Source organism: Parasteatoda tepidariorum, chromosome X2 (genome assembly GCF_043381705.1).
Source record: "Parasteatoda tepidariorum isolate YZ-2023 chromosome X2, CAS_Ptep_4.0, whole genome shotgun sequence".
NCBI classification, from domain to species: domain Eukaryota; kingdom Metazoa; phylum Arthropoda; class Arachnida; order Araneae; family Theridiidae; genus Parasteatoda; species Parasteatoda tepidariorum.
The window spans coordinates 28,471,561-28,484,414 of record NC_092215.1 but is presented as its reverse complement, the minus strand read 5'-3'; the positions used below and the strand labels follow the sequence as shown (position 1 = coordinate 28,484,414).

The following is a 12,854-nucleotide window of genomic DNA, read 5'->3' as shown; positions in this document are numbered from 1 at the left end:
TATTTTGGAGAAGGGGTTGAGAGGTTCCTATTTTAGATTTTGAAGTTGCCCTCACAGCCAGAGGATAATATTTGGAAGTCAAGTTTAGTACACGGAAAAAAAAAAAATTCTGGTAAAATTATCGTACTGTATGGCAATGACATTTTTGGTAAAAAAATCATAATTCAGGTTAATAGAACAATAATATATGATACTTAAACTATTCATTTGATAATTTTTCCTTTCATATGCCAATAGTTAACTGGAAATTCTGGCTTTTGCAAGAAATAATTCTTATAATCACACATTTAGACATGAACTGAAAAGTAAATTTAAACAAATAAAGGATTTTTATGCCATGCTCTAAGCTATCATAATAAAATTACCAAATTTTACCACATTTACCAAATTTTTATTACATAATATAAACTATATTTAATTGTTAACTTTACCAAAATCATACCAAAGCGCTTCGGTAAAAATTACCGAGCTTTTTGGGGATCCCATAGAGCCAAAAATACGATACATTTTACCATATTCTGGTAGTTTTGACTATACTTTTTTTCTCAGTGCATTATTATATACATCTTTCAAAAATATTTCTTGCTTTTATTTTTAAATCTTTTATACGATATGTATTTCACGAAATATTTGACTATTTTCATTCATTTGATCATTTTGCACGGGTACTATAAATATTATGTGCATACATTTAAATAAGATTAATAGTAACCGACCTACCCCCGAAGGAGTTTGTGGATAAGGGTTTCACCCGTTGTCACGTGAACCAAATACTACAAAACTGCAGAAAAGTAAAATCAAAACTAAAAAGATTGATACACATTGGAAAAATCTCAAAATCGAAAAGATGATAAAAATAAAACAGAATAAAAATTAAAAGTGCTTAAAACATCTAAATGAATAAAATTAACCAACAATAAAAGTGTCAAAAATACAGGTAAAAACATGTAAAAGTAAGGTCAGGTAAAACATCAAATGGTAAAATCACATTAAATACAAACAAGACTAAAATAAGATTAATAGAATAATTAAAATAGTCGACTAAAAGTTCAAGTGTCTTCCTTTCAAGGCTAAGTGCCTCTAAGATTAAAAATGTTCTAAGGTAAACCTAAGTTTCTCTAAAAAGGATAAACACATTTAAATAAACACCATTTAAATAAATATTACATGCATACATTTATGTATATAATAAATATTAAACTGCAGAAAAATATTATATGATAGGTGTGTACAATTTTATATCTCGTAATGGTGCCGCAACTTAAAATAGTTTGGGAATCCCATCCTTATACATTTAAAAATAATTTGTAAAAGAATACTCTGAACAAACTAAACAAATTTCCCAGTACTTAATAATTTAAAACCATTAAACGGATATTTTTTATCCTTACACTCAACAGTTTAGTATGTAATGTCTTTATCAAGACATTAATGCAATGAATTAATAAATTAATCTTATTGCCTGGCATACAGTAAAAAAAAGGGGGGCAAATAATTCAAGCACATTCCAAACAAATCTATTGATGATTCGGACAAATTTAAGCATTTCCATCACTTGTTAATGTGCGGCAAGGAGTTATTTCTTTTAAGATAGAAAGGTAGTGGGTATTCTTTAATTTGATCGAGTCGCCTAGAATTAGCCACTTGAATGACATGTAATGACTATTATGGCAATACTATTCGCCAGTAAATTGCTCTAATGTGTAATAGGTTAATTTGAAGAGGAATGGTTTATTCACGAGGTATTTGTTGCGCAGAAGCATTTCTCACGTTTTATTAAGGTAGGAATTATCGAGCAAAAGTAAAAATAAAAACAATGAAGAGTATATAAACACGCATAAAGTTTTCAAGAGGCACAGTTTAATGTTTGTTGCTTCTTCTGCAACTGGAGAAAATTTTTGAGTTTGATTATATGAGATTAATTTAACGCACACGATTAAATTTGTAGGATATTAATAGTAAGTAAAGTTGTTTGAATTTTATTTTTATGCATGGAATAAAATAGCAAAGTTTTTTTGTTGAACAATTTAACACTGACTAAGCAAATGATATTTTTTTTTTGTGATTCAATATTAAAAGGCAATGAAACATTATATTAACTTATTCTCAGAGCCGTAATTTAGGTCCCCAAGAGTAATAGGACCCTGATGAGAAAAATGCCAATATTAAAACTGAAATAATTTTAAAGTCAGAATTTTTAATTTTATGAAATTTTTATTTTCAGTATCGAAACATTTTTTAAAATTTTACTTTCAGTATGGAGAAAAAATAATTTTTCTCAAGTAGTCTATTCCCAAAATACTTTTAGCCACGGAGAAAAATACAAAATTTTTAGGATCCAGGAGGAAATTTTAGCAATCCTCTTACAATGGTATAGAAAGATGCTTCGCAGTATTTTGCTTTGATATTAAATTTAACAAAATATATGTCACCAGATACTATATTTTAGGTCCCTTGGTTAGTGTTTAAGCAAATTTACTCAAAATCCCTTTTTTAAAAAAAACGTTTTTTGAATTTAAGAGAAAATGAATTTTATTTTTTAGCTGATTGGTTGAGATCTACAATTAATTTTGAGGCTGACATTACTATTAATGTTTTGATTGCCACTTAAATTTCTGTCAATAGCTTGCAAGAATAGTGTATACAATGAGAAAACTTTTATTGCAACAAATTGTGTTATTTCATTTTTAACGTATTCCTTTTGGTACATAATTTTATTTTATTAATTTTTTTTTTTAAGTAATAAAACCGTTGTTTGTCCTTGCAACTAACTTTTATAGCATAAAATTTCAACTGGTAGCTTTCTTAATAAGAATTTTATTGGAATTATAGTCTGAGAGGCATAATATTCTGAGATGAGAATTATATTCTGAGTAGTAGTAATAAAGCTAAAAAGCCTTTTGTGAGCTCTTGTTCTTAGCAAATTTATTCAGCAAACTTTTTTTTAATTTTTAATTAAAAATGAACTTTATTTATCAGCTGATCGATTGAGTTCCACATCTCCAAAAAAAGTTAATTTTGGGGAGGACATTACTTACTAATGCCGAAATTGACACTTAAATTAATGCCAATGACTTACATGAATAACGTATACATTTACTGCAACAAACTGTGTTATTTCATTTTTAGCGTATTTCTTTTGTTGCGTATGTTTTAATGTCTCAGAATCGTTGCTTGTACTCGCAATTAACTTTTATAGTATAGGATTTAAACTTGTTCTCAATGAGAATTTTATTGGAATTAAATTCTGAGAACTATAATAAATTATATTCTAAGATCAGAAATATATTCTGAAAGCTACAATAAACCTAACAAGCTTATTGGAACATAAAAAATAAATCAGTTAATTTATTAATGTTTCTAATTAAGATAGTTTATCAGCATATGTAAAACTCTTTATCTTTTTTCACTGTTCATTTTGATAATTTAAATATATTTATCATTTTAAAGTTAAATACAGACAACTAAATATTAGATTTTAGATTAGATTTAGATTATGTTTGGAATAGTTTTGATTAGCACTTTATTCTTACATTGCTTTCTTTTTTTGGGCTATGAATCATTAAATTTAATTAAAAAAAATTGAATTAAAATTCATCTGTACCTTATAATATTATTCTCAACACTGTATAAAGTTCCGAATCAATTACGGTAAAAAGAACCCTTGAGTGCAACATACGAAAAATCTATTTTTATAGTAAAAATTTATACCTTATTTTTTACTGTAATATTTTTTTAATTACAGCTATTTAGTGATTTTAAGATAAATAGTACTGTAAAAATTATGGAAAAATTTATTTTACAGTAAAAAGCACTAGCACCCTGAGTGCCATTGATCCAAAAACTTTTACATTTTATAAATTGTTTTATTGTTTTTGAGGCAAGGTTGTGTAAATCCTGAATTATGCAATTCCCAATTTTTTGTTAAATTGTTATCAGCCTCACCTTAAAAAAGTTTTAGATATGAATATATTTTATGGTAAGAACATACATAAATAGAAAATTAAGTAGAACTATTTTCAGCATATATATTATGCAATTCTCAATTTTTTGTTAAATTGTTATCAGAGTCACCTTAAAAAAGTTTTAGAAATTAATATATTTTATGGAAAGAACATTAAATAGAAAATTAAGTAGAACTACTTTCAGCATATATAATGAGCATCTTATAAATTTTAAGCAATCTGTGGACATACGTACTTTATGAATTTAAAAGAAAATTAAATATAATTAAAATAAATATAAAAAATCAAATTATAATCAAAAGCAAATTGTAACCAAATCAAAATTGTAATCAAAGCAGTAGTTTATGGATTCTATAGTTATACATAGAATCCATAAACTACATAATATAGATTCACATAACTTAGAGAAAGTACTGAAAAAAGCAGTACTGAAAAACTGTCAGTACTGAAAGTACTGAAAAACTGTCGTTTTCATTAAAAAAATCTTTTAAATGAATTGATGTTTAAAAATTTTACAAATTAAGAGATTTCGAGTTTTCAAAATCCTCTGATATTTAATATGTTAAAATAAATTATTTTAACACTATAGTGCTTTGACTTATAAATCTTATAGTTTAGATTATAATTTTATTTATCAATATTCCTTGATTTAATGGCAGTACGTTAAAATGCAATATGGATTTTAGAAAAAGGATGGCAGCATTTATTCTATAGGATAAAATTTTTTCGTTAGTCTGAGAAAAAAAAGTATGGTTAGAACTACTAGAATATGATAAAATTTACCCGTGTCTGGGTATTATCTAGGAGCACCAAAAAGCTTGGTAATTTTTACCGAAGAGCTTTGGTAATGATTTTGGTAAAATTAACAAGAAAATATGGTTTTATAACATGAGATAAAATTTGTCAAATGTGGTAAAGTTAGGTAATTTTATCATGATACTTTAAGAGCATGGCAAAAAAAATCATTTATTCGGTTACATTTATTTTTCAGTTCTGTATTGTTTATTAAATGTATGATAATAAGAATTATAATATTGATAATCAGAATTTCTGATAAACCGTTATCATATTAACGATAAAAACAGCAAACGAATGGTTTAAATACTGAAATTTTTTTTTTAAACACAATTATGCTTGATTTTTAAATAAAAATCTGATTAACATACTATACGGTAATTTTAGCAGAGTCTTTTTTCTGTGCAATTTTTAATTGAGGGTCACCGAGTTCCGCAGCTAGAGATTGCGAAGTTACAGCACAGTTTATCCGGTTTAACTAAGTTCCTGAAACCATTTTAAAACTTACAAAAAATATCATTCCTTTATTTTTGTATCCGAGAGTAAGCCGTAAAATTATTTATAATATGTTATAATGTAGATTTTTGTTGTAACAAATTTATTGTTTTACAGCAGCAATAAACCTTCATAATCAATAAGAGTAATTTATAATTCGAAATTTCAAAACTAAAGTTTCTATTTAACTGATTTTTTTAAAAAAACAAAAAAAAAATCTGCTGTATTACTGCTTTAAGATTATTTTAAGATAGGAATATTTAAATTTGAAAATTTATAAATTTGAAGATGTAAACCAACGAAGAATTTATATAATCCCTAAAAATACCTAGTACACTTTATTTCATACATTTTCTCTTCTTTGATAGACTTAACAACATTTTATTTGAATCCAATTGTAACATTAAGTAGTTGTTGAATTTCGGATTGAAATTTATTTATTCATAGTAATACATTTTATTTAATAATATCACATTGGTTTTTAGTAATTTCAATTGTCTTTCCAATTAGCAAAGTTGTAGACATTCCTCAAAAACTTAATTTCTTGATAGGAAATGTTTTTGCGTTCTACATCTAAAACGCAAATAAATTCAACGCCTTATCAATTTCGAATTGGTTTTGAAGTCAGCTGTTGTTTCGTAAATTTGACTAAATAGGATGAAAAAAAGTAAATGATTTTTCAATAGAAAAAATTAAAAACTCTTAAAATAAATCTCATATACGTTAAATTTAAATATTATTCATACCGATAAAGTAAATGGTTTATTTTTGCAAGTGTCATGAAATTATGCCAAGTAACTCAACCTACGCTTTCTTTTGTTTGTTAACGTTGGGGTTTGCGTTTGCTCATCACTTTTTTCCTCTTATTTTCATGTTACATAAGCTACGATGAGTTGTCCTTAAAAAGTAGGTCCTATTTAGAGTAATACTTTTATAAAAATTAAAAGTGGTGACAAACTCATTCCGCGATTATTGATGAGAGGATACCCGTTTCTAATAGAGGAAATTTTTTTCATTTTATTCTATTTTATCATTTTATAACCGTCGTTGAACAGCCAACCCAATTTTTGGGTTTATGACTACTAATACTCAACTCCATAGCCTTGCAATTTTGAACCTAATCCAGAAGACAAGGGAACTCCTGGATAAAGTATTGACAGAGATTTGCCTTCGTGGAGGACTTTTTGATGGGACTAACCCGCATTTGCGTTACATGGAGAGAAAAACCACGAAAACCTGTCACAGCTAGCTTGATGGCAAGGAGAATCTAATCAAAGATCCGTCAACCACTGAGTGTATTTTACGTCAGCGCTGTGGTCGGTGCGAGACGGGAGTGGAATTTTAATCAACCAGCTATTGCCGGGATTTGAAACAGGTTCACCTCATTGGAAGGCGAACTCTCTATCCCCTGAGCCACCACGACTCAATAGGGGAAACTTTTTATTTTATTTTATATCCGTCGTTGAACAGCCGACCCAATTTTATGGGTTTACGACTGCTAATGTTCAACTCGGTAGCCTTGTAATTTTGAACCCAATCCAGGAGACAACGGAACTCCTGGATCGAGTATTGGGAGATATTTGCCTTCGTCGAGGACTTTTTGATGGAACTGACCAGCATTTGCGTTACACGGAGAGGAAGATCACGAGAGTCTCCCACGGTTAACCTGACGGCAAGGGGACTAAGAGGGGAAACTCAAAATAATTCTCCTTATACGTGTACTAGATACTCCTTTATATTTCAAAAGTACTGATCTGAATTTTTAAGATAAAACTGTCCTCGGCACAAGAGACAATGTTGTAAAGAATAAATGGGTAAAATCGGACAGTTTTCAAGTATTCATTTTTTTTTTAAATATATAAAATAGGCATTGGAATTTCATTTGATGAAGATATGATGCTTAAGAACAAAATGAGCAATACTTTCTTTAAAACTTGCTTTTATTCTCATTTTGCGCATATATTTTCTTGGCAGTGAAGTCCTCCCAACATTTTCCTTTATTTATAGTAATTATTTTTCCCCCAATCCCCCCTCCCCAGTTTTTCACTTCAGTCATTCAGGTGGCAGTAATCATGACTACAAGTAATTATGATTACTTGTAATCAATTTTTTTCTAATGCCCACCTGTGTTAACATATCTTCAATTCAAGCATTTACAAGGCAGATTTGTTGGGCACTCTCTCAGGTGTTCCATATTAGGTGGGCCAACATTTCTATCAGAGTGACGATACAGAGAAGAGAAGGAAAGAATATCCATTTCCTTACCCGGGATTCGAACCCACGACCATTTTTAATTTCAAGTCAGCTCCTTTACCATCGTAGGGGCCAGCCGGCTCTCAGTGATTATTTGACCTTCCTAATTTTCTCCACCAATTTTTCTAAAATTTCATTTTTTTAAAGTAAATCACAGAAAATAAAATTGCCAATTATATATAGAAAATACTCTTTTAATACAATTACGATAGTTACTAAAATTTAATGTAAAAAAATAAAGAAGAACAACTTAATAAATACACAATGGCATAAATTTTTAACCATTAAAATAATCTTTCTATTTTCAAACAGTTTAATAACTGCGAACAGTAATGAAATATTTGCTTTCAATTTTTCTATCACTGAAGTTGATGTTAGATGAAGAAGAGCTCGTTAGCCGCAAGAAATTATGAATTGAAAAAAATTGAAGTTAGAAGTTTGGTTCAAAATTGAATCTGGTATGGTTGGCATCTAAAAATTGAAATGAGTTGACCACATAAACAAAATGCTTGATGCCAGCACCACGAAAAAATTTTCTTAACCATACCAACAGGAACTAGAAAAAGAGGTTGTCCTAGACTCAGATGGTTGGAGTGTCTGCACCGAGGAAAAAAAGTATTTTCAAAACTACCAGAATATGTAAAATTTACCGTGTTTCTGGCTCTATGGAAACACCAAATATCTGGGTAACTTTTACCAAAGCGCTATAGTAATGATTTTGGTAAAATTAACAATAAAATATGGTTTTATAATATGAAAGTCTGACAAATGTGTTAATTTTATCAACCTTAAAGAGTGAGATAAAAACCATTTGTTCGGTTAAATTTAGTTTTCAGTTTTGTATTTTTTACTAAATGTGTGGTAATAAGAAATATGATTTTGAAAATTTGAATTTTAGGTTAACTACAAATATATAAGTGGAAAAATTAGCAAATAAATAGTTTGAATGTCGGATATTTTCGTTTTTATTACCAGAACTATAATTTTCCTCCGAGAAATATCATTATCATATAGTACCTTAATTTTTACGATGCAATTTTTTTCTTTTGGGACCTGAACGTCCTCCATTCCCTTCAATAAAGAAAAGCCAAGTTTTTATGGTTCATGTTAATCCAAAACAAAAGTTAGGGCAGTTTGATCTAAATTTGTATGGATGGCCACCGTGCTGCCATGCCTTTGAGGAAGGAAGAAAGTGTGCTAAAACTAAGATCTGTAAGAATTCTGCAATATGTACTGATAACTTTGGTCTTTTTAATCCTCCATAGGAAAGTTTATAAACATTTTAAGAAGTTAGAAGAAAATATTTTAACCACGTTAATTATTCTGTCAATTTTAAGTTTTAAATGTTTCAAAATACAAATGGAGTATGTTAGTATATGCTATTTAACATTTTTGCCCCTCTCTTTTCTTAGGCCTTGTTTAGGTTGAGTTGGTTCAATTGGAATCATACTAAAATTGCTAACCATTTGCACAATATAATGGTTCAAATTATTCTGTCAATAGTAAGTTCTTAATGCTCTAAAATTCAAATGGAGTATATGCTATTTAGCATTTTTGTCATTCTCTTTTCTTAGGCCTTGTTTAGGTTGAGTTATTTGCACTTAAATGTAGTTCAATTGGAATCATACTAAAATTGCTGACCATTTGCACAATATAATGGTTCAAATTATTCCGTCAATCTTAAGTTTTTAATGTTTCAAAATTCAAATGGAGCATATGCTATTTAACATTCTTGTCATTCTCTTTTCTTAGGCCTTGTTTAGGTTGAGTTATTTGCACTTAAATATGGTTTAATTGGAATCATACTAAAATTGCTGATTATTCAAATTGCACCAAAATTTCAACAATGTATGTTATAAATTTAATTCTTTATACTACTTATCTATTGTAATACATGTTCGTGTTAAATATGTAAATAACCATAGTATTATGTATAGTATTATATATGTATTTTCATAAATATTTTTTAGTGTCGATGAGAGGCTGGCCATATCTTATTTTAGTACCTATTATCATTTCTCTCAGTTTTGCTTCTTTGATGCCCGACAATGTGGAATTTGGAGATTCAGAGGTAAATCATTTGTATGAACAAATTTATCTCAAACAACTTATTATTTATATTATTTTTAAAATCATATTCAGTAATTAAACATGTCTCCTGATGCAAAGTATAAGTAACTTTTATTTTTATATTTTCTAAAGAAAGATCCATGGTTGTACGCACTAGTACGCGTATGTAGTCTTATGAAATGGTAACGTTAAAAAGTTTTTATTTAAAAACTGTACTATCTTGGAAATTTAAATATCAAATCTATTAATTCTTGGAATAAATTAAAGAAAATATTAATATAGTTCCAATAAATGTATACTTTACTTATATTTAAATATTGATTTTTTTTAGAATTCTAATTCAGATTTAAATTTTCAGAGTGTGCTGTTTTTAAAAGTACTCTATAAAAATAAGTCGGAAAAAGTGAAAATCTTTTCACCCACTTTATTCATACATTTTGTATTTCACTTTTTTGTTTGTAAAGCATTCTGAGTTAGAAAAAATTGACATTGCAGACTTGCAAATATTTCTTATTTAACGTGTCTGAAATTAAAACAAACACAGGTTAAAAATACTGTTGTCAGCTTTATTTGTCTCTGTAGTGAAACTGACATAAAAGGTATTAATATAACTTTTTGAGAACTAGCAACAATATTTTTTTATGAGTTCGCCATTTTATAATTAAACTGGCAAATAATTTATGTTCTACCAAATATGTTTGACATATATGAAAATTTGTTTTTAAAGTTTCCGAATGGGTTTGACACTATTTTATTCTTTTAACTATCTTAATTAAAATTTGAATTCCATTTTTGGTATACCGGTATCTGAAAATTATAAATATAAAGTAAACAAAAAAAATTTTTTAAAAGAGTCCAAAATTAAATTTTCAACTAAAATATGCGTAGGTAGTTTTAATATAGCCTAAATTAAGTATTCATAATCATTCCAAACATTATAATTTACTTTTTGGACCGACGAGAGTACAATGTAATGAAAAATTTGTTAAATTTTTTTTTTTTAAATGTAACTTATAAATCCTTATTTCAGAAATATATATAAGAATTTCCCCTTAATGTTACATTTTTATCAGAGGAATTAGTCTGAAATTATAATACAATTTTTCAATTTGTTGGATTAGTTAATATTCTTGACAAACTTATAGTTTATATCTTATAATTTGACATTTTACAATGTTTGAATGACTTTCAAAACTTAGTTCCAAAAAGTTCCACGAGGTAATAATTAGCTTAAATTTTTTTTGTTTTCTTCTTTGATGTTTCTTCTTTCGCGAAAACCTGCCCATTTTGCCCGTATTGCAAAGGTGGACTTTTCATGTTTTGACTTTTTTTTTCATGTTTTCGCGTTATTTTGTAATATTACTTCGGAAATATAATTTGCTTTTCATTTTTAATATAAAATTACGAAAATTATTATATTTTCATTGCTATATTTAATTATTTAAGCGCACTATTTAATTATTTAAACGTTTTTTCTGCTCGCCATATTCTTGCCGCCATTTTGATTTTGTGGGTATTTTTAGTGTATTTCAAAATTTCAACTATGAATTCAATTTACCTGCACATAAAAACCCCCAAATATTGAAAAAAATTTTATCGAAATACTAATTTTGGCCACGAAACCTTGGATGCTGGCCCACTGTGCTTTAACAGATCGGCGGGATAATCCCTAAGTACCATTCATCATTATGGATCACCCTCAAAAGCTAAACTATAGACTTTGTAGCTTAGTCTGCATCAAAACATTGCTTTATTAAAATATTTTGCAAAGCTATATATACATCATGTAATTGCTGAATAACTTTAACTTGTTTCAGATTTCAAAAGATTATCTTTATTATCTTAACATATTTTGCAAAGCTATATATAGATGATGTAACTGCTGAATAACTTTAACTTGTTTCAGATTTCAAAAGATTCTCTTTATTATCTTAAAATATTTTGCAAAGCTATATATATATGCTGTAATTGCTGAATAACTTTAGCTTGTTTCAGATTTCAAAAGATTCTCTTTATTGTCTTAAAATATTTTGCAAAGCTATATATAGATGATATAATTGCTGAATAACTTTAACCTGTTTCAGATTTCAAAAGATTCTCTCTCTGCGCTACGACAAATGCTGATCCAAAATATGCTACGTCCAAAAGATTTTGATGATTCACTTGTACGCATCAGAGAAGCTGGACCAAAGCGCGCACATGCTCGCAGATTCGATCAATTGCCTCCGGGGTTTGTCGGAGTTCGAGGCAAAAAGTCAGAAAAAAGTAAAATTAAAGAGCCTGTTCCCGGATTTTTGGGTGTTCGTGGAAAAAAATCTCATCAATCATCATATTTAAGCAATGAAGAAATACGAAGCCAATTCAACAACCGTCGAGACAATGCTGTAAATAAATGTATTCAAAATGAACTGGCCAAAGTTCAGGCATTAGAATAAATATTTTACAAGGGACATGGAGTTCTTAAAAAAATGATTAATATGAAGTTTCATTGAAACATGCTAAATAAAGGAATTTTTATGTTTTACTTTGCATTTTTTGTATATATAATTCCCTGTTTTCTCGATTATTTTCTTAAGATTTGTGCGGTTCGGTATCCAAGCAAATATAATGCTACTAAATAATTGAAACAATGTTAATTGTTCTGTTTTTAAGCACTGAATTAGTCCGAAACTTATCTTGCACTCATATAGTTTCAGGCCAATCAGAGGTAACTGACAAACCAAATGTACTGTAACCAGAACGCGCCATAAAATGCACCCCACTTTCCTGTATTTATGCTTTTATTTCCATATTTTGTAATTCGGCAAACTTGTTACAAAAATATTTTAAATCATTTTTGCAAGTGCCGAAGGACATTTGAATTCACTAATCGCCTTATATGTTACATTTTGTGTTTTATTCTGTATTTTTCTTGAACTTTTATTTTGTATTTTTTGCTCGATATGTTTTATTTTGTATTTTTTGCGCAATATGTTTTATTTTCGTTTCAATTTTCTTAGCTGCTCCTCTCACTATTGTATTGATATATTTTGCTTTGGTAATATTAATACAATATTAGAAAGTACTCTTTTTCGTGGATATAATCGTGTGAGCTGACAACAACGAGATTATATCCTTTCCTTATTTTGTTTTCCGGGTTTTTTTTGATTTTTTTAAAATTTTTAAATATGTTTAAAAACATTTTGTTTATTAATAATTTTTCTTGTTCTCCTCCTTAAAAATATTTTCCCCTTGTTTTTTTTAATTAATATTTCTCTTCTATATATATATATATAT

General features: G+C 28.1%; 1 protein-coding gene across 1 annotated transcript; it reads left to right on the top strand.

Annotated features, from left to right (window-relative positions):
- The first annotated feature begins 1,824 nt into the window (after positions 1 to 1,824).
- Positions 1,825 to 12,102, top strand: LOC107443339 (uncharacterized). The gene is made up of 3 exons (XM_071188218.1): positions 1,825 to 1,958; positions 9,479 to 9,579; positions 11,663 to 12,102. Coding segments are annotated over exons 1-3 (453 nt in total). The 5' UTR covers positions 1,825 to 1,957; the 3' UTR covers positions 12,014 to 12,102.
- Positions 12,103 to 12,854: the final 752 nt, after the last annotated feature.

Excerpts from the sequence above, each read along its gene's own strand:
- LOC107443339 (XM_071188218.1), top strand. Across the intron at positions 9,580-11,662 it reads TGGAATTTGGAGATTCAGAG|ATTTCAAAAGATTCTCTCTC; the intron begins GTAAATCATTTG and ends AACCTGTTTCAG.